At 36.1% G+C, this 20,000-nt stretch overlaps 1 protein-coding gene and 1 long non-coding RNA gene across 5 annotated transcripts in view; one reads left to right on the top strand and one right to left on the bottom strand.

The window, feature by feature from the left end:
* Positions 1–20,000, bottom strand: part of FGD4 (FYVE, RhoGEF and PH domain containing 4) — a 124,123-nt gene that overhangs the window by 2,123 nt on the left and 102,000 nt on the right. For all 4 annotated transcript variants that reach the window (XM_060694501.2, XM_087873099.1, XM_087873098.1 and 1 more), the window contains exons 6-15: positions 16,233–16,378; positions 14,419–14,575; positions 13,967–14,105; positions 12,937–12,995; positions 11,300–11,446; positions 9,667–9,839; positions 7,114–7,144; positions 6,757–6,852; positions 4,058–4,183; positions 2,208–2,348 (exon numbers count right to left, since the gene is read on the bottom strand). In XM_060694501.2, the coding sequence (XP_060550484.2) occupies positions 2,208–2,348; positions 4,058–4,183; positions 6,757–6,852; positions 7,114–7,144; positions 9,667–9,839; positions 11,300–11,446; positions 12,937–12,995; positions 13,967–14,105; positions 14,419–14,575; positions 16,233–16,378 (1,215 nt within the window). The remainder of the gene's footprint in view (positions 1–2,207; positions 2,349–4,057; positions 4,184–6,756; positions 6,853–7,113; positions 7,145–9,666; positions 9,840–11,299; positions 11,447–12,936; positions 12,996–13,966; positions 14,106–14,418; positions 14,576–16,232; positions 16,379–20,000) is intronic.
* LOC148112777 (uncharacterized) lies at positions 4,125–10,502 on the top strand. Its single transcript, XR_015728717.1, has 2 exons — positions 4,125–4,233; positions 8,385–10,502. It is a non-coding gene; the product is annotated as an uncharacterized LOC148112777 (long non-coding RNA).

The following is a 20,000-nucleotide window of genomic DNA, read 5'->3' as shown; positions in this document are numbered from 1 at the left end:
AATTCTAAAAGATCATTATAATTGTTTATCATTTCTCAGACAATAATTGGTAAGGAATAAAATCATAGCAAATTAAGTAATAAAAATGAAAGAGAATGATCTTACATCCAACTGATGGCTTGGTATTTTACTATTCATCAAAGAAGCATGAGATGGAAGCAATGTAATCTTGCAGAAATAGAATGAAATGGAAGAACTGCTGACCTTTTACAAAATATTTAATAATCAATCAGTTCCAGGGAACATTTTCTTCATTTAACTCAAAGTGCCTTCTCAAAGGAGAAGTCAGAAAGGGAACTCATAAAGTAGCTTATAACAAAAGGCTTTTTTCCCCCTCTGACTTCTTCCAACATGCTTCTTGAAAAAGTAGCTACTACCAGTAGCTAGTGTGGTGGGTGTGCCCACAAGCAAAAGCATACTGGACAAAAATAAATACTTGGATAGAAAAAATAATAAAGGAACATATAGGAACATTAGATCTAAAAGCAGAAATATTTCTGTTGGGTATCATACCAGAAAAATATAATAGAGGACTATGTATCTAATACTACGTGTGTTAATAGTGGTTAGAATTGTATTTGCACAACATTGGAAAAGTGTGGAGATCCCTACAGAAGAGACGATAATAAAAAAAAATACTAGAATGTGCAAAAATGGATAGATTAACATTTAAAATTAAAGAGAAGGAAAACATGGAATATTTTGAAATATTGGATTTGTTTTATCAATGGTTAACTAATAGAATCAGAAGTTAGAATGTTTAAAATTGTAAGAGAAGGATTAATTTTATTATGGCTTATTATATGTTTATTATTAATATTAATTAATATCGATAATCAACAAGAATTAATATTATGACGAGAAAACTAATGAATTTTATGATGATGATGATGTTGCTCAAACTAACTGCAACCAGACAACACAATTTATATAGACATTGAAACTGAAAAGAAAAAAGAAAGTAGCTATGTCAAGTTGGAACAAAATAAACAAACTTCTATGAGTAGGTTTGCCTCTAAACAACAGTTGGTGTGGGTTTGTTGCATCAAAACAATCATTGGATATAATAAAGAAGCAACAATGGGCTTTTAAAAATAGCTGATAGAACAAGCAACATTGGAAACTCCAATTTAATTTTAAAACTTAAACTTAAAAGCTTATTTGCAATATTGGAAGGATGGATTTGTTTTAATAAAGTCTGCCCATCTCTGCTAAATTTTTGTCACTTTTCTTTCTATCCTTCCTCTTTACTATCTTTAGCAGACAAAACTACTGTATGTCCACTGAAAATCCAAGAAATACTATCATTTTCAATACATGACCAATAGTCAGAGATGCTGAGATTTAGCTAGTCCAAATTACATAGGCCGATATCATGGATACCACCAGAAACAGAATGTTTTAAAATGGTTTGTTGGCACACAATGAATGAATCATGTGCAGTTTTCTGCATGCATAAATTTAGCCTTTGGCTAGTTAGTTCTCATCAGTGCCTTCCTCATTGCATGCAATTTTAAATAAATATGAGAAATATCAATGTCATTTTAACATAACAGAGTTGGAAGGGACCTTGGAGGTTTTCTAGCGCAACCCCCGACTCGACCAGGAGACTCTATACCATTCCAGACAAATGGATGTCCAGTCTCTTCTTAAAAGCCTTCACTGATGTAGCACCCAAAACTTTGGAAGGCAAGCTGGTCAATTGTTGCAATTGGTGCAATTTCTCCTTAGTTCTAGGTTGCTTTTCTGCTTGATTAGTTTCCATCCATTGCATCTTGCCTTGCTTTCTGGTGTTTTGGAAAACAGTTTAATTTCCTCGTCTTTGTGGCAGCTTCTCAAATATTGGAACACTGCCATCATGTCACCCCCTAGTCCTTCTTTTCACTAGACTAGACATACCCAGTTCCTATGTTCTATATTGCCTATGTTCCCAGTTCTTTGTATGATTTGGCCTCCAGTCCCCTATCCATTTTTTTGGCCTTCTCTGCACTTTTTCCAGAGTCTCTATTTTATCATATGGTGATCAAAACTGGATGCAGTATTAAAATATGTGTGATCTTACTTTTAATTTAATAAATCATTTTATTAAAATATTTTAGGTTAATAATATTAGGACAGGCAATGTAAAAAAAAGCAATGTAAAAAAAAGCAATGTGAAATAAGCAATAAATAAGACCCAACACACTTTAATTCTTTAAATTTCATACCTCCAAGATTCCTCTTTTTTTCTTTTCTTCACTATCAGTGCACCCTGTTATAATGTGGTAGCAATCTTTACAAACTTTGTTCAGCTTATTGCCATCATACTCAAGATGAGCTTTGTAATCAGAACATTTCCAGCAAACCACCTTAAGAAAAATAAAAACTGAGTTACTTTGGAACATCAGTTTGCTTCCAAACATCGTTTCCAAAAACCATTTGCCATGGTGAAATATTTAATAAAGGATTAATTTATTTTACGACGATAGTAACCAAACATGAAATCCATCCAATGTTCTAAAACAGGACTCTTCAGGCATTTAGTACCATCACTCAAAGAATAACAAAATAACAGAGTTGGAAGGAAACTTGGAGGTCTTCTAGTCCAACCCCCTGCTTAGGCAGGGAACTCTATACCATTTCAAACAAAGGCTTATCCAATCTCTTCTTAAAAACTTCCAGTGTTGGAGCATTCACAACTTCTGAAGGCAAGTTGTTCCACTGATTAATTGTTCTAAGTGTCAGGAAATTTCTTCTTACTTCTATATTGCTTCTCTCCTTGATTACCGCTACTTTCCATCCATTGCTTCTTGTCCTGCCCTCAAGTGCTTTGGAGAATAACTTGACTCCCTCTTCTTTGTGGCAGCCCATGAGATATCGGAACACTGCTATCTTGTCACCCCTAGTCCTTCTTTTCATCAGATTAGACATACCCAATTCCAGTAACCGTTCTTTATGTTTTACCCTCCAGTCCCCTAATCATCTCTGTTGCTCTTCTCTGTACTCTTTCTAGAGTCTCAACATCTTTTTTACATTGTGGCGACCAAAATTGGATGCAGTATTCCAAGTGTGGCCTTACCCAAGGCATTATAAAGTGGTTTTAACACTTCATGTGATCTTGATTCTATCTCTCTATTAATGCAGTCTAGAATTGTGTTGGCTTTTTTGGCAGCTGCAGCACACTGCTGGCTCATATTTAAATGGTTGTCCACTAGGACTCCAAGATCCCTTTCAGTTACTACTATTGAACGAGGTACCACAAATACCGTACCTGTGCATTTTGATTTTCTTGCCTAAATGTAGAACCTTACTTTTTTCACCATTGAATTTCATTTTGTTAGATATCATGAACAGCTGTATTGTGGTTAATCCAGGAATCCAAAAGCTTGTTTCTGAGCATAAGAACATGTTCACCAAAGTATCACTAGACTTGGGCAATCAAAACATATACTGTATATCACAAGTGCTGTGCACAAAAATATGAATATGTAATTTAACATCTATGAATTACACAATTAAACGTATCCGAAATAAAATTCTTTCAACTAGAAATTAAAATTGGTACCCTGAAAAATATCTCCAAAGATAACCTGAAACCAGCTGAACTGCAGATTATCATTAAAGGATAATAATTAGAGATTCCAATAGAGCAGGGGTGTCAAACTCGCATCGTCACATGACATATTGGGACTTTTTCTCCCTTCGCTAAACCGGGCGTGGGCGTGGCCAGCGCGTGACGAATCCAGTCAGCAGCCCACAAGTTTGACAGCCCTGCAATAGAGGAACAAATAGCCTATGGCAGCTCAGAATAGATATTTTATAAAGGACACCAGCAATGCAATAAAATGAAATGTAAAATTAATTTAACATTCCAGTTATTAAAGGGAACCATTTACAGAAATATTTCCTGCATTGGCCGTAAGGGGGTGCAGACTTGGTTCACAAATTCTGACTTTCTGCCATGGCAAGTGTCAGCTGAAACAAAACAGCATTTAAAAGCAATCACCAGATGGAGTTTCTGAACAAGTTTTTGGCAGCTTCAGCAACTGTTAACCAGCAGATGTGGCTTTGTGCTTACATGCCCACAAGCTCGGCAATGATGTCTCCTCCTTGTTAGTGCATTAAATGGCTCTTTGCATTTCATACACATAGTCACTTCATTGTCTCGGATCCATCTTGGGGCTCTCTTCCCGAGCTCAGCAGTCTCCGAGGAGGAAAAAATAAATAAATTGTGGAACATTATTAGAAGAAAAGGTAATTCTCTCTCTCTTTCTTTCTTTCTTTCTTTCTTTCTTTCTTTCTCTTTCTCTCTCTCTCCCTCTTCCCCCGCCCTCTCTGAAAAGCCAGTGGAATGACAGGCTAATCTTAAAACTAAATAACAGGTGTGGAGGCTACTATAAACAACAGCTGCATATTTTTTAGGATTGAAAGATATTCAAGATTAGTTTGATGCTTTGCATTTTCCCTTGCTAGCCATAATCAAATCCAGTGATGTAGGAAAAGGCAGGGAATGCCAAAGATTAAAATAGCAAATAAACTCTGCTAGCAATTACAAGAAAAGAAAAGAGAAGTAGATACTTGGTTCCTAACTTTCACGGCAGCTGGGCTTCAATCTCAAAACTACAGTAGACTTTAAACCAAGGAAAGATATTCAAATGAGCACAGCACTCTTTATGTGTGCATGAAGTGGGATGAAGAGAATTTCTGCAAAGATCAGAATAAACGGATTAACCAAAAAGACAGCTATGTTATATGATAATTAGAAATGAAGTCTAAATTTAAATGTTTTTTATGTTTTGTTTGTTGACTGAATAAAGAATAGACTGTGGTTATAGTATGTATCTCTCTGGCATTTCTTTATGTCTCCCACTGCAATTCTTTCAATTTTATTAAAAGAAATGCTTCTTTTCCAAATATTACCATTTGTACTATCCTTTGATTTAGTTTTTTTTAATAATGTGCAATAGAAAAAGGAGTAAGAAATGTTGAGCAGGAAGTCACACAGAGTTTTTAAAAGACAAAACTCTTGTTAACTCTTATCATGACTGAACAGTTATTAGAACAAAAGATTTATAGCTTATTTGTGCCTGTTAACAGCAGACTGTCACACAATACATGTTTGTCTGATCTCACGGTCTTGACTTTCACCTCATATAATAAAATCATATGCAAACTGGGAAATTGTGTGAATGATCATTTTGAATTGCTTCTGATCACAGCTACAATTTAAAAATCCTTGTAGCAGCCATTCCCTCCATCATCCATTTATAGTCGGAGGCATTTCAAAGATTATATCCTATTTTTTTCCTCTACTTGGTGTCTTTCTTTAACTGGTTTTTTTTTAATGATAACTCTCCCGCTTTGAGCAAAAGAAATGTTCTTTGCTCAAAATAACTATTTTAATTAAGTTGGGGAATAATTCTGTACCATAAAAACTAGGCAGGGGGAAAATAAATACAATTCAAGACAAAGACTTTGTAATATGAATTCATGCAAATATGAGCATCAAAGAAATCATTTTAGAGAAATCTACTTCAGAGCAAACTGGTTCATAGAGGCAACCAAGAGAATAGACAGTCCGAGAAGAAAGAGAGTGAGTTGGTAAAGCCCTGGATAACAAAATGCAATTGTTTGATCATACTCAATAGGATCCCTATAAAATACTATCTTTTTCTTAGAGGTAAAAATTTGGTAGATGTAACAAATCTTCAAGTTAGTCTGAAGTTGGGGCAGCTTCATAAATTGAAATGATATATAAATAAATACCTTTCCCATGTAGATGACAAATACCACTTTGCTCTGCTGAATTTGACTCACACTACTATCAGAATAACAGAGTTGGAAGGGACCTTGGAGGTCTTCTAGTCCAACCCCCTGCTTAGACAAGAAACCCTACACCACTTCAGACAAGTGATTATCCAACAACTTCTTAAAAACTTCCAGTGTTGGAGCATTCACAACTTCTGGAGGCAAATCATTCCACTGATAAATTGTTCTAACTGTCAGGAAATTTCTCCTTAATTCTAAATTGCTTCTCTCCTTGATTAGTTTCTACCATTGCTTCTTGTCCTGCCCTCAGGTGCTTTGGAGGATAGCTTGACTCCCTCTTCTTTGTGGCAGCACCTGAGATATTGGAACACTGCTATCATGTCTCCCTTAGTCCTTCTTTTCATCAGACTAGACATATCCAGTTCCAGCAACCATTCTTCATATGTTTTACCCTCCAGTCCCCTAATCATCTCTGTTGCTCTTCTCTGCACTCTTTCTAGAGTTTTAACATCTTTTTTACATTGTGGCGACCAAAACTGGATGCAGTATTCCAAGTGTGGCCTTACCAAGGCATTATAAAGTGATATTAACACTTCACGTGATTTTGATTCTATCCCTCTGTTTGTGCAGCCTAGAACTGTGTTGGCTTTTTTGGCAGCTGCTGCACACTGCTGGCTCATATCTAAATATCCACTAGGACTCCAAGATCCCTCTCACAGTTATCTTTTCTCTCTCCTATTATGCCTGCTTCCATCCACCCCCTTCTTCTCTTTCTTTTGGCAAATCAGACCATCTCCCGTATAGACATCACTGCACAGGTCTATCCATATTGATACATTACAGTACTGTGAATAAAAACAGGCCCATATGAGCATTTACATGACTGAAAGGGCATTCTAATGGCAAACTAATACGTTTCATGACTTATTTTCATGCTTCTGATATGGATTTTTGAATTAATCCGAACCAACAGGAGTATACACAACCCAAAAGTTACACTCAACTTACAGACACCTCAATAGGCATGTCATCATATTCTTTTGCAATTGCAGTTCTGAATGTTTCATTTCTTTGCTGAAAAGCATCTATAGTACTCTGAAGAGCCTGTAATCAATGAAATGGAAAAAGAAGATCAAGTTTAACGGAAGAATAAATGATTGAATGTCAGACCAAAATGAACACTAGAGATAGATGCATGCTTGATTCCAGTAACTAACTTTTTAAATCAACAAACACTGGAAGTTAAATTTCAAAAGAATCATGACAGCAGCAGCAGAGCAGTAGCCATGTGGCTTAGTTGCATATAAAGCATCAATCTTAGCACATTTATTGCATATTTGGACATAACAAGCCAGGTTTATTTACCTTTATCCATTCTTCTTTGTCTTGTTCAGAGCTAAAGAACACAGTTGGAGATAATGGTTAAAAGCATGTTCAGAAACTGTTTAATAAGCTGTAAAGCCATTTTACATGGAAAGGCATGAAAATGCTGAAGCATATAAAAAGGCACCTATTGAAAACATTAAAAATGTCTAATTGCAAGGGGAAAAAAAGAATTGGGATTCTGGATTCAAAAACTGATGCCTTTCAACTGCGCATGATTAAACCTTTGTGGAAATATAACGTCTGAAATGAGGTTAGAATAATATTTCACATGTGTGTATACCAGAATAATGTCTCTAATGCACTCTGCATGTGTGAATGCAAATTCCATTTAGGCTTTGCAAATTGTTCTGGTTATTTCAGGGCTGGATTTATTTCTCTCCTCTCTGATCTTCCCTTATACCCTCCAGAAATAAAGTCATTTAGAGCTGTAGCTATTGGATCTGAATTGTACTGAGAAGTGAATACTGTCAACCCATACAATATATAACATTTTCCTGCCAAATTGAACTCCACAACCAAACCTAACCTCATGAATTTGTACACTGCCTAAGTGTGCATTGTTCAAATCGCTTCTAAAAGCTGATCTGGAAAAGAAGTTCCATAATTTTCATCAGCAGGTCATTTACATAAAAGCCACTTAGCAGTTTCTTTTCCATTCCTGTCCCCTCTCTAAGTTGTATACAAGCTTGGGCTCAAGCGATTGCTTCCATATTATCTAAGTCTTCAGTAGTGAAACATTAACAGTTCCACTGCAGGACACTTAATATAATATAGCACTCCCTGGAAATTAGTGCTCTGATGCGTTCAGTTTGCAGAATGAAAGGATTTTTTTTACTAGGGCTGTGCAGATTTGAAAGCAAAAAGATGTTTGGAATATGCAAGGATCCAAATAGTTGCACATAGTAGCTGCTTTATAGAGTTGCACCCTGCTACTTCCAAATAATAGCTTTGCCGTCAAATATTCATATAATCAAAGGGATACCTACGTTTATAGGAATGCCTACGGGACGTCATATTTTCTAGAACATCAAAGAAGGAAACCAAGGCTGTGACTTGCCTTTACTTTCATTGCTCATGGAATCAGAGTAACAACTAAACAGACCAATGGTTCCGTTCCATGATTCCAGACTGTGTAGCTTGCATGATAAAAATAAGCCTTATCATCCGTGTCAACTGGTAGAACATGGGAGGTTTACAGACAGAGACTGTATAAATTGATCTAATCAAACATTAAACTCTGTTTCTCACAGGGTTGCAGTAATGGCTCTATGAGATCACCAGGAAGCAATCATCTCTATAACAAAATGGACCTTATAACCACAAGCATCAATTTGCACTCTAGTGAAATCAAACAAAGACAAATTCTTCTGGTAAAGAAAATCCTTAGGGCAAACTAATGCAATTTTTATGGGGATGAAGATTACTGTTTATCAGTATAAGGCATGTACTCAATAACATAAGAAGGTAGATGTAGCTGGCGTTACAAACATTTATCTAGCATTTTTATTCATGCTCATTAAAAAGCAGAAGCAATTATGTACTACGGGAAGGACCCTAAAGAAACTCTTCACATCATAGAGACAAGCATCCTGCAATCCACTAATTATAAACAAACAAACATGACTATTAACTATTATTCCATGGTATTTAAAACAAATGGAATTCAATTAACAGCATTAACTGCATCTAGTATATTTCTTCAATCTACCAGAAGGACTTATTTGGTTTCAAAAGTGGAATGTTCCAAGTCATTTTTCTAATTTTAATGCAGGTTATTCTGGGATCTCTAGATTCTCAAGCAAGAAACTTGATCACTTCTGCTCAACATTTCCATTGAAATTGGACATTCATCTAACTGTACAGGAATGTCTCAACTTATGACTGCAATTGAGCCCCAAATTTCTGTTGTTAAGCAAGGCAGTTGTTAAATGAGTTTTCCCCCATTTTACATTTTAAGTGAATCCCTGCAGTTATTAAGTGAATTATACAGCCATTAAGCAAATTTAGTTTCCCCCTTTGATTCTGCTTGAATGGGAAGGTTACAAATGATGATCACATGATCCCAAGTGTCCAAATTTTGATCATGTGACCATGGGGATGCTGCAATAGTTGTAAGTGTGAAAAACAGTCATAAGTCACTGTCTTCATTGTTGTTGTAACTTCGAACCGTCATTAAACAAATGGTTTTAAGACGAAGACGAACTGTATCTAACTGTGACCTGGCGAGATTAGGGGAAAGGTCAAGCATCAACAAAAAGTCAGCTGGGGAATGCTACCAGCATGCTTGCTAAGGAATTCTGGGAATTAGAAGTCCACACTTTTTAAAGTTGCCAAGTTTGAAAATGATGGCTTAAAACCCATTACGTCCTTTCAATCAAGCATTTTTAATTTCACTAACAAGAGTGAAAAGAACCAGTGCTTTCCAAATGCAAATCAGATATATGCCAGTTTTCAACATCTCTGTTCCAGGACTTTAAGCTTTTACTTTATTGTGACTACACTTCAAGTAACAGTGTTAAACTCACTTCTTACCTGGCCTGCAACTCTAACGTTCGTTCTTTCCCAGACACTTGAAAAGTGTGTGGGTATTCTTCATTGTGGGTTTCTACAATCTTCATACCATCAATGCCAACTCTTGTCCGGACTGTAAACTTAGATCCTACTAAGCTGAATTTTGGTACACAGTACAGCAACATATTATTGAACTGGGGGGAAAAAACCAATACACCAAAAGACATTAGTGTCCGTAATTATAATTAGTGGGTTATCTATTAAACAAAAACATTCACTTTCCAATATGAAAGTTGCATCTTAGCGAAAGAAAAATAAGAAAGATTAATAAGTGGTTAGCACAACTAACTTTGCTACAATCCTCCCAGGATATTCACTTAGTTATAGTTCACTTTCAACATACAGTATAGTACAACCTGAGAGAAATGTTACATTTGCCAGTGTGTAAAATAGGAGTTTGGGGAACTAATTACATATTTCATGAAGGATTAAACCTTTAAAGAAATGAAGCCATTTTTATTTTGCTTTTTTTATTTTGTTTACTTTTTTAAAAAGTAAACAAAACTTCTTTGGTTTTGAAAGTACAGAAAGAAGTTTCTTGCCTGGAAGCCGATTTTGGGTGTAGAGTGTATGAAATATTTTCTGAGAACAGTTTTAAGTACAGAAAAAGATTGTTCTAAGGATTTTAAGCCTCATCTATGTTATATGAGCTTTTTCTACAAATTGACTGACTTTGAGTTGGATCCCATTTTAAATATAAATATGACTTTTAGGAAGAAGGTTGGAATAAAAATGTAAAAAAATAGTTTTCTCTTCACCAAAAACAGAAAAAAATAGAAAAATACTTTTGAAACTAACAGGGTATTTAAGTGTTTTCAGTGGGCACATATCAGGTGTGGGTCCAGATGTGAAAGTCCAATTAAATTGATTTATTGCTACATGTGCCTATGCACAGGATTCTTCTCAACTAACAGTTAGCATCTGCTTGGAGTTAAATAAGGATCCATGGAATTCAAGGGGGGAGGTTGGACTTAGTCTGTCTGTGGCTATATAGGGATTCTAGGTTGATCCCCCTTTTTAACTCTGCCCCCAGATTCTGCCATTCTTCTTCCTATGGGACAAGGCGTACTACTTAAACATACCATTCATTACTTCTCCATTCAAAGGTAGGAGACACAGGATTAAGAAAAGCTAGCCTGGTGGACAATTACAAGGGAATCCCTTTGCTAATCTAGGATTTATGTATTTGAATGTATTAGCATTTCTGACCCCCACACAAATGCTCCACACTGCTTTCTTGTAAACTTCCACTTGCAAACAAGTCTCCTTTCTCAGTTATACATAAGTGCCCTTTATCATTTAACCATGTTTCAGCCTTTTATTGCATCAACATTAGTCCTAGTTAGGATCAACCATGGCTCCTGGTCCTGTCTGAAGTGTAAGGGTATGTTCATGTTTAGCATTACTTCACAAGTTATGTTAAGAACAATTAGGAACATTGTACTCAAAAAAAGAACTACAGAAAGTCAATTTGGAAATCCTTCTTTGTAGGAAAAACCACAGCACTGAAATAGCACTTCCCCTTCACTGCACAAACATAGAAATCTAGGTTATAGACATTTAAAATGGTACCAAGTCAAAAGAAAATACTTACTAAGAAGAGATATCTTTCTTGAGCTGATGTGTTGCGAGCAGCAAGCTTAAGTATTTGCCCTTCTTTTATCAGTTCATTTGAAGGATTGACAATATCTTCTTCTTCTCCTAACATTTCATACACCTCTAGTAACTTCTTCAAATTTTCCTTTTTCATCAAAATAAAACAAATGACAACATTGATTCAAGCTGCTTGCAACTGTTTTATGAAAAGTGTATACATAAGAATCTAATCATCTAAAGTTCAATATTAAATTGGCATCAGATAAGGATCAACGGAATTCAAGAGGGGCTGAATTTGGATTGTTTGTGGCAAGAGAGAACCTTGGTGGCGCAGCAGACTAAAGTGCTGTTAAATAGCACCAGCTACCTGCAATTACTGCAAATTCAAATCTCACCAGGCTCAAGGTTGACTCAGCCTTCCATCCTTTCGAGGTAGGTAAAATGAGGACCCGGTTTGTGGGGGCAATAAGATGACTTTGTATAAAAAAAAACACCGCTTGGGGGTGGTGAAAGCCCTACTAAGCAGGTATATACAAAAGTGTGAAGGCTATTGCTTAACGCATTGTAAGCTGTCCTGAGTCTCCGGAGAAGGGCGGCATATAAATCGAACCAATAAATAAATAAATAAATACATAAATAAATAAATAAACATCAAGCACTCTAAGCTGATAACATGTTTAATGCCACCACCACCCCAGCTCTGCCTGCTCTTTTTCTACACCAACAGCCTTACAGGTTATCATGAGGATGAAACAAGGAAGAAAGCATTCATTTATTTATATAGATTGAATTATATAGAATCTTTATTTATACAGATTTATATAGACCAATTCAGAAATTCACAAACATGCTCTATAAATATAACACATTAAAAAGATGTTTCATCGTGCATATTGTGTAGCTACTCTGTTCACTTATAGCAGTTATATAATTTTCTCCTGAAAGCCAAGGCCAAAGAACATCATGTTTCCTCAAGATTAGAAAAGCCAAAATATTGGTCACCTACAAAAACAAGAAAAGTGCTCGAAGAATTGCGTAACGAAGCAGTTTCACTGGGGGCAATCATCCATGACAAAACCAGAAGCAAGCATGCTTGCCAAAACAAAAGGCAATTGCATTAATTACCCTTGTGAAGAGAGTAGAGACTTTTGGGAAAACAAATGTAATATTTTAATACAAATAGTATTTCTCAGTTAGGCATCCATAAAATTGATAGTTGTCCATACGATTAAAATACAGGTGGTCCTTGACTTACAACCATTTGTTTAGTGACTATCTGAAGTTACAATGGCACTGAAAAAAGAGACTCATCTCTGTTTTTCACACGTATGACTATTGCGGTCACGTGATAAAAATTCGGACACTCGGCAAAACTGTCTTTATGACAGTTGCGTGTTCTGGGGTTATGTCATATGCTCACCTTTGTCACTTTCTGACAAGCAAAATCAATGGGAAAGCCAGATTCACTTAACAACTATGGCAAGAAAGGTCATAAAATGGGGCAAAACTCACTTAACAACTGTCTTGCTTAGCAATTAAATTTTGGGCTCAGCTATGGTTGTAAGTTGAAAACCACCTGTAATAATAACTAAAATGCATATTCTGCAAACAGAAAATGACAAATAAATTACTCACCATTTTCCGGATGGCACTGTTAGAGTGACTTGCAGCTGTGGATATAATTTCCAAGGACTCTAGGGAAGAAATGGTAAATAAAAAAGATTAATTCTCATTTCCTAATATGTAAATTAATATTTTAAAAGCTAAATAATTTTAGCTAATATTTTTTTTTAAAAAGCTGCCAAACTAAATTAAGTAGCCACATACTGTACAGCATAGCAAGTTTCCTCAGAATTAGCTTTTCATATAAGTACAAAATATAAAGCCAGAGCAACAAAGACTTCTTGCAGCCAATATAGGTATGTTAAACTTGAATATTAAATGGTCATGAGAATGCATCTTTTACTGAAATGAAGCATAAAACAAGCCCTTGGCAGAATAATTTTTCTGCTCTGTAAAATGCAAATCCAGCTATTAATTCAACTTGTCATTGCCAGCTCAGTCACTTCAAACTGACATATGTATGAAAATGACTGCTATGCTTGTCTTTTTGATACTAAATGAAATCTGCGGAGGTCAATTGAAGGCAAGGGTATGACCAGCCCTGCTGCTATGCTGAAGGAAAAGTAATCTTAATCTCCTTATTCAAATTTCAGAAAAACAAGCATCTATTAATTTAATTGAGGAAACAGACTTTTGGAGAAATAATCATAACATATATCTTTCTGTGGTTTGATTTAACAAACCAATCCCTTATTTAAATGTTTACACAAAACTATCGTGAGCATTCATGGAATGAAATAAACGAAATCATTTGGGGGGTGGACTGGAAAGCCCTTTTTGAAAAACACAGTTTAAAAAGAATACATTTAAAATTACAACTAGTTAATGACAAGAGCAATACTCATCACAATTTAAAACTTATTACAGCTTATCAGTATGCAAGAAAGTGCATACTGATGTACTTATTTTCTCTTGCATTTCAGCACACAACCGAAATGCAAGAGAAAATAAGATTTTTTTTTCCATCCCGACAATGAAAAGAAAATAGCGAGCTGTAAAATAGTTCCTCTTTTTCTTCATGCACAATGCCCACAAATATTACTTTCAGCATCTTTCCAATCTAGAGAATCTGCAGGTAATTTTCTCAAATAATCCTTCAACAGCATCTCATATCTTGGGATTCGTTGTACAGGTTCTAGCATGTGATGCTGCAAAGTCAGATTTCCACAAACTTTCTGTTTCTAGAAGAGAGAGAAAAAAAGAAACTGTTAATATACATCTTATACACAACAGGTAGTCCTCAATTTTAATCATTTTGATTCTGTGGAATTTTAGATCCTCTAGTTTTTATTAGCCACATATGACCTACACTTCAGACAACTTAAGTTTACCATTTCATGAGTAGAATATTGGACACTTATATGCGCTTCCAAATTGTTTCCAGAAGGCACTATACCATGTAACAAAATTAAATGCTATTGACGTATATGTGTGTGTAATGAAATCATTCTCTCTCTCACTCACACACACATACCACATACACACACGCATTACCTGAATATCTTGAATAATGGATTTGAAACAAGGGGATCTCTCAGTCCAAGTTTTCACCAGCTCCATTGCATTGTCAAAATTCTTCACATACTCTCCATACATCTTGAGAAAAGGAGCCAGTTTTTGCAGAATATCACTGATTCTGGGGTTGGTGTCCCTAAATAGGAGGAAAAAAAGCAACGACACATGAATAACGTGTTGAAAGTCAAGTAGTAGTACTTACCATTGGCCTTTCAGTACTGTAAATTCTTTGTCATTGGGTTAGTTTGCCTGCCTTAATGCCTATTTATGTGTGACAACCATAATCTAGCTGAAGGATTTTCAGACTCAAACTCATATTCTCTAATGTGATGATTACAATTTATTACAGGTGCCTATCACGAAAAGCACTCGTTTTTTCAATTAATTAGATTCCCACAGTAGAAGACTCCAATTATTCAGGAGCCAATGCCTATATTTTATGAAATATTTTATCCTCCATACTGATCATTCGTAAGGGAGACACAAGCAATTCTCAAAGTTGTAACTAATATTCTACAACAGTAAAGACTACACAAGGACAATCGGTACAGTCATCCCACCTCTGTGTTTTTCTACTCAATGGAGTGTCCATTAACATACTGGAATCAGTGGACTGAAGTATATTGAGAACTTTGACAGTTGAATTTAGAGTGGTATATATGGATTATGGGCCCAGAGTTTTCTCACTCCACATGTTAAGGTTTGGGAACACAGCTGCCATATATCCCTTTCTTCCTAAAATCTGATCTGGGGTAAATTAGTGCATGATAGTAATTAACTACATTCAAACTCACAAAAATATGATTCTGTTTTTTTACGAAGCAACCTGGGCTTAAATCACAATTACATTTAACATCTGTCTTAATTCCAGACATAGCTTTAAGCTAGTCAAAAAGCAGAAATAAATTTCAGAATTTCTTGTACAATATAAAATAAGAGGGGAGAGTTAAGATTTGGATGGTTCTGAGAAGGCATTGAGATAATACCCTGTTTCCCCCAAAATAAGACATCACCTGATAATAAGCCCAATCGGGCTTTTGAGTGCATGGCAATAAGGCCAAGTGCTTATTTCAGGGTTCAAAAAAATATAAAACAGGGTCTTATTTTGGGGGAAACACAGTAGCAGATATTTTGCAATCAGAAATCCTTTTCTTTTGTATCTTAAAATCAGTATTAAATATTGCTAAAAAAAATTAATAATCATCCCTGGAATTCTTATCTTTTCTCTTTTCTTCTGATGTTCAGAAAACAAACAAGATAAGTAGACAAACAAAAGAAAGAACAGCGATTAAATAAATTAAAATGCACATAACTCCATGTCATAATAGCTACTCATTAAAATCAAGACTTCCCTTTTTTTAAAAAAACCAGTTCACTGCAGCACAATGCTGAAATTGAAAATAGGTGGTGTTTTTTTTTAAAAAGAAAGAAAATTCATTTCACAGCTTGACCAAATATATTTCTCTTAACATATTTAAACAAACATCCAGTTCATGATGTACTAATTGATCTTTTTTATTGTACAAATACAGATTGATCTCACCTGCTCCAATATTGCAATCTATATATTTTGGATATCTACACATATGGGAGGACATGTTTTAAGGCAAAGGGATATTACATTTTCAGGGTTTTTTGCACAAAAATCTTTAAGGATCTCAATTACACAAAGTTAAATGCTTCTTTGAGCAGGGCTGGTGGTGGTGGGGGAATCCCCATAATCTCCTATGGGGGCGGGATGATGTCCACGTTATTTTTCAAACTGTCCTTCAACAATTTGCAACCATGCTTACCATTCCTGCATTCTTTTCTCAAGCTCAGGTAGCAAGAACTGACTATGGAACTGATTTATGGATGAAATATTGGAAAATATTTTATTAACGACTTCAGCTGGAAATGATCCCCGGTTAGCTTCATCCATTAGTTTGCAATAAAAGACCTGCAAAGAATGGAAGACAGAGTTACGCATAAATGCATTCCTGCTCCTCTCACTTTAGCACAAGATAAAAAGTCTCTGGTGTTTATTGGTTATATCAGGTAATCCATCCATAATAATGTTTTAACAATCCCCTGTTGTTATAGCTTCACTTTGTTTTAATGAGATAATACAGAGCTACCTATTCTTGCCCTTCAAAATGGTTTCTTTGCAAAAAGCAAGGCTGTGCAGTGCAAAGGCATAAATGGATTTCAGAAGTAATGGGGGCACCCATGTTGCACTCCTTTGCGTTTTCTTAAAGTATCTGCATCCCCTCACAGAAAAAGTTGCTGACGGATACCACATTCACATCTCCAAAAAGCCTTTTTCCGCTGTGAATCCAAAACACCACACTGTGAAATGACCTTCAAACGTGTCAGTCTTTATTCTAGGAAAGCTGTGCAATCTTCTGAGCCAGCAGATTTTTGATGTATGTGCTGCTTTCCCCCCTCCCTCTTTCCTTCAAAAGTCGTCTTCCTTCACATTTGCTGCTCGTTTAAGTCAAAATATTCACTCCCATGTTACACTGATGAACCATCACATCGAACCTTTTTCGTATTCTGTTTTTACTGAACACAGAAACAGATTGATGTGACAACCTTCACTTATTCGTTATTTCTTTATTTGATTTGTAGACCTGCCCATCTCACTTTTACATGGCCCTCGGACATATCATTTTAAACAGTTCTGAATGCCTAAAATGGTTTAGGTTTTAGGGGATTGGACTAGACAAACTCCAAGGTCCCTTCCAACTCTGTCATTTTGTATTCTAAATTTATAACGATTTACTGGGTGCCACATTGTGATGGACAGCGATGGCGAACCTTTTTGGCACCGAGTGCCCAAACCGGAACGCTGGAGCGCCAAAAACCTGAAGATCAGCTGGCTGACGCGCACGTGCCTGGGTTTTTTGCTGGTTTTTGCTGTTTTTCAGGCTGTTTTCAGGCCATTTCCAGGCCTTTTTTCAGCCGTTTTTCAGGCCAAAAACATTTTTTGGGCCATATCCAAAAATGGCCCAGAAAATGGCCTGGAAAAGGGCTTGTTTTTTGGCTGTTTTTCGGGCCGTTTTCTGGTGCTCCGGCACCTACGAAGATGCACGACGGAAACGAGTAGAGCAGCTGGCGATGGCGCACATGCTCATTCTGCATGCCCCCTCTGGCACGCATGCCATAGGATCTCTTATGGCAGGAGTGTCAAACCCGATCACATTATTGTCTGTGTCATGACGTATCAGGCTGTATTGTGACATATCTGGATTTTTTTGCCTTTGCAGAGCTGGGGTGGGCGAGTCCTGCGCAGGCCATATCTGACCCGCGGGCCACCAGTTTGACAGGCCTGCCTTATTGCTTCCTTCATCAGACCACCACAAGACTTGACTGTAGTTAGTCTTGCTATGAGCTTGCTAAAAGAAATTAATCTAACTACAAAACAAGAGCAACACACTTTATCTGGATTTGGAGGTTACATAATTAAAATCTTAGCAACAATACAAAAGGGATTTGTCTTCTTTTACAATTTGTTTGTGGAGGTAAATTTGTAAGTTTACGGTTCCCTTATAGTCTCTCATTCAACATTAACTCTGTTAACATTTCAACAACATAGTCTACTACAGACTGACACTTGTGACCAACCTATAATGGAAGATGAAGTGTTTTTATGAAATAAAATGAATTCCACTTCTCAAATCGTTGTCTTTTTAGAAAAAAAAAACACTAACCAATTAAAACCCCAAGCACACTTGAATCCAAACATATTTTTCTGCCAGGGGAAGAAGTTATTTTTGTAGTTGTCTAACTCAGGAGAAACATGAAATGGAATGTGCAACCTCAAGACTCATTCTTACGTAAACGAGAGTTAACTTTCAGGTCAAAATACAGCCTTAACCTTTACAAAAGCCACACAAAGAGTGTATTTTTTCCCACCAATATTACTAATGAGTACAAAGTTATAAATTTGGGTCCTGATCAGTGTACATTTGAGGATCCCATGGCCGTGTGTCGGAATCCAATTAATGTTGCTAGTTTCTGGCAACATGTTTAATTTATACACATATTTTAATCTTGTATTTTGTACCTTAAATTTTATGTCAAATAGTATGCCTTATTTTAATTGTGATGCTTCTGACACAAATAAACAAACAATTTAGGTCTAATACTATAAGCCAACAGATTTGCAATTAGGAAACTGATTTCACTGATGTAAAATTTCCTTTTTAGTAGTCCATTTAGATTCCTGGAGATTTTATGGGCACATCTATCTGGTTTTCCTAGAATCAATACAGAAGTGATTTGCTACTGCTGCCTTCTGGTGTTTTGTTTTGTTTTGTTTTGTTTTGTTTTGTTTTGTTTTGTTTTAAATTCCCTGTCTAGCCTGAAGCTCAAGGATTTGCTAGTAGTTTTCCATTAAAGTATAGCCAGGTCCACCCAAGATTAGGTTTTTAAGATGAGCCAAAGTCAACTGGGTGTTGCCACACAGCTGCTCAATATTATGTTTTGTAATTTTGGAAAATGTAATATAAAATTTATAGCTCTTTTTAAAGGGCAAATTGTAACTACACAGAGTAACTTGCTCACACGCCTCAATATATTTTTAATGTGGCTTGCAGTTGCTATTTGCTTATACATTCTCTATAAAAGACAAAATATAGGGCTTAGTTTAGGGAAAATTTAAAAAAATATTTAAAAAACAAGCAAACTTCAGGGGTCCGTGTCACCCCCTTTTCTCTCCAACAATTTCAAAGAGGCTAAAACAGGTATGTAAGGGCTAACTCACAGAATCTCCCAAATCTAGCACTTCTATAGCAGGGGTCTCCAACCTTGGCAACTTAAACCTGGTGGACTTCAACTCCCAGAATTACCCAGTAAGCAAAGCAAAGCTGGCTGGGAAATTCTGGGAGTTGAAGACCTCTAGGCTTAAACTTGTCAAGGTTGGAGACCCTTCTTCTATAGAGTGCAGCTTGAAAAAGACTTCATTAAACTATGGTTGGCTAAAAAAAAAACAAAGAAGCAATTAAAGAGAAAGGCAGGTGAGTAAGAATAGCTGGAGAAAATCAGCAAAGGTGTCAGAAATTTGAAATGAGAGTATCAGTCAAAGATAAAAAGTTTTGGACAGGACTTGGAGAATGAAGGATTAGGCAAAAGACAAAAACTTTTAATGAGAAATGCAGAAATATGAGAAAATGACAGATGAGGTACATGGGAGAAGATTGATGGGCATCCTGAAACAAGGATAGAAAGATGGGACTTCTAACTACAAAACAAAGAAGCAAAAACGGAATTCGGCCTGAAGCATAGGGACAAAGAGGAATCCTGCATTATCCATGAATTGTTAATAAAAAGATAAGGCAGGTTCAATATTGCAAATGAATGACAGGCACTAATCTTAATTGTACTGCTTTAATTATCAATAGCCATAGCACTTAGACTTATATACCGCTCCATAATGCTTTACAGCATTCTCCAAGTCAGAGGTGGGCAAGTATGGGCCTTTTATGATTTGTGGACTTCAGTTCCCAGAATTCCTGAGCTAACATGGCTGGCTCAGGAATTCTGGGAGTTGAAATCCACAAGTCATAAAAGGGCCATAG

This window comes from Pantherophis guttatus, chromosome 7 (genome assembly GCF_059756535.1).
Source record: "Pantherophis guttatus breed Tessera chromosome 7, ASM5975653v1, whole genome shotgun sequence".
Classification (NCBI taxonomy): Eukaryota; Metazoa; Chordata; class Lepidosauria; order Squamata; family Colubridae; genus Pantherophis; species Pantherophis guttatus.
The sequence above is the reverse complement of the archived record's forward strand: the minus strand, read 5'-3'. Positions and strand labels throughout refer to the sequence as shown.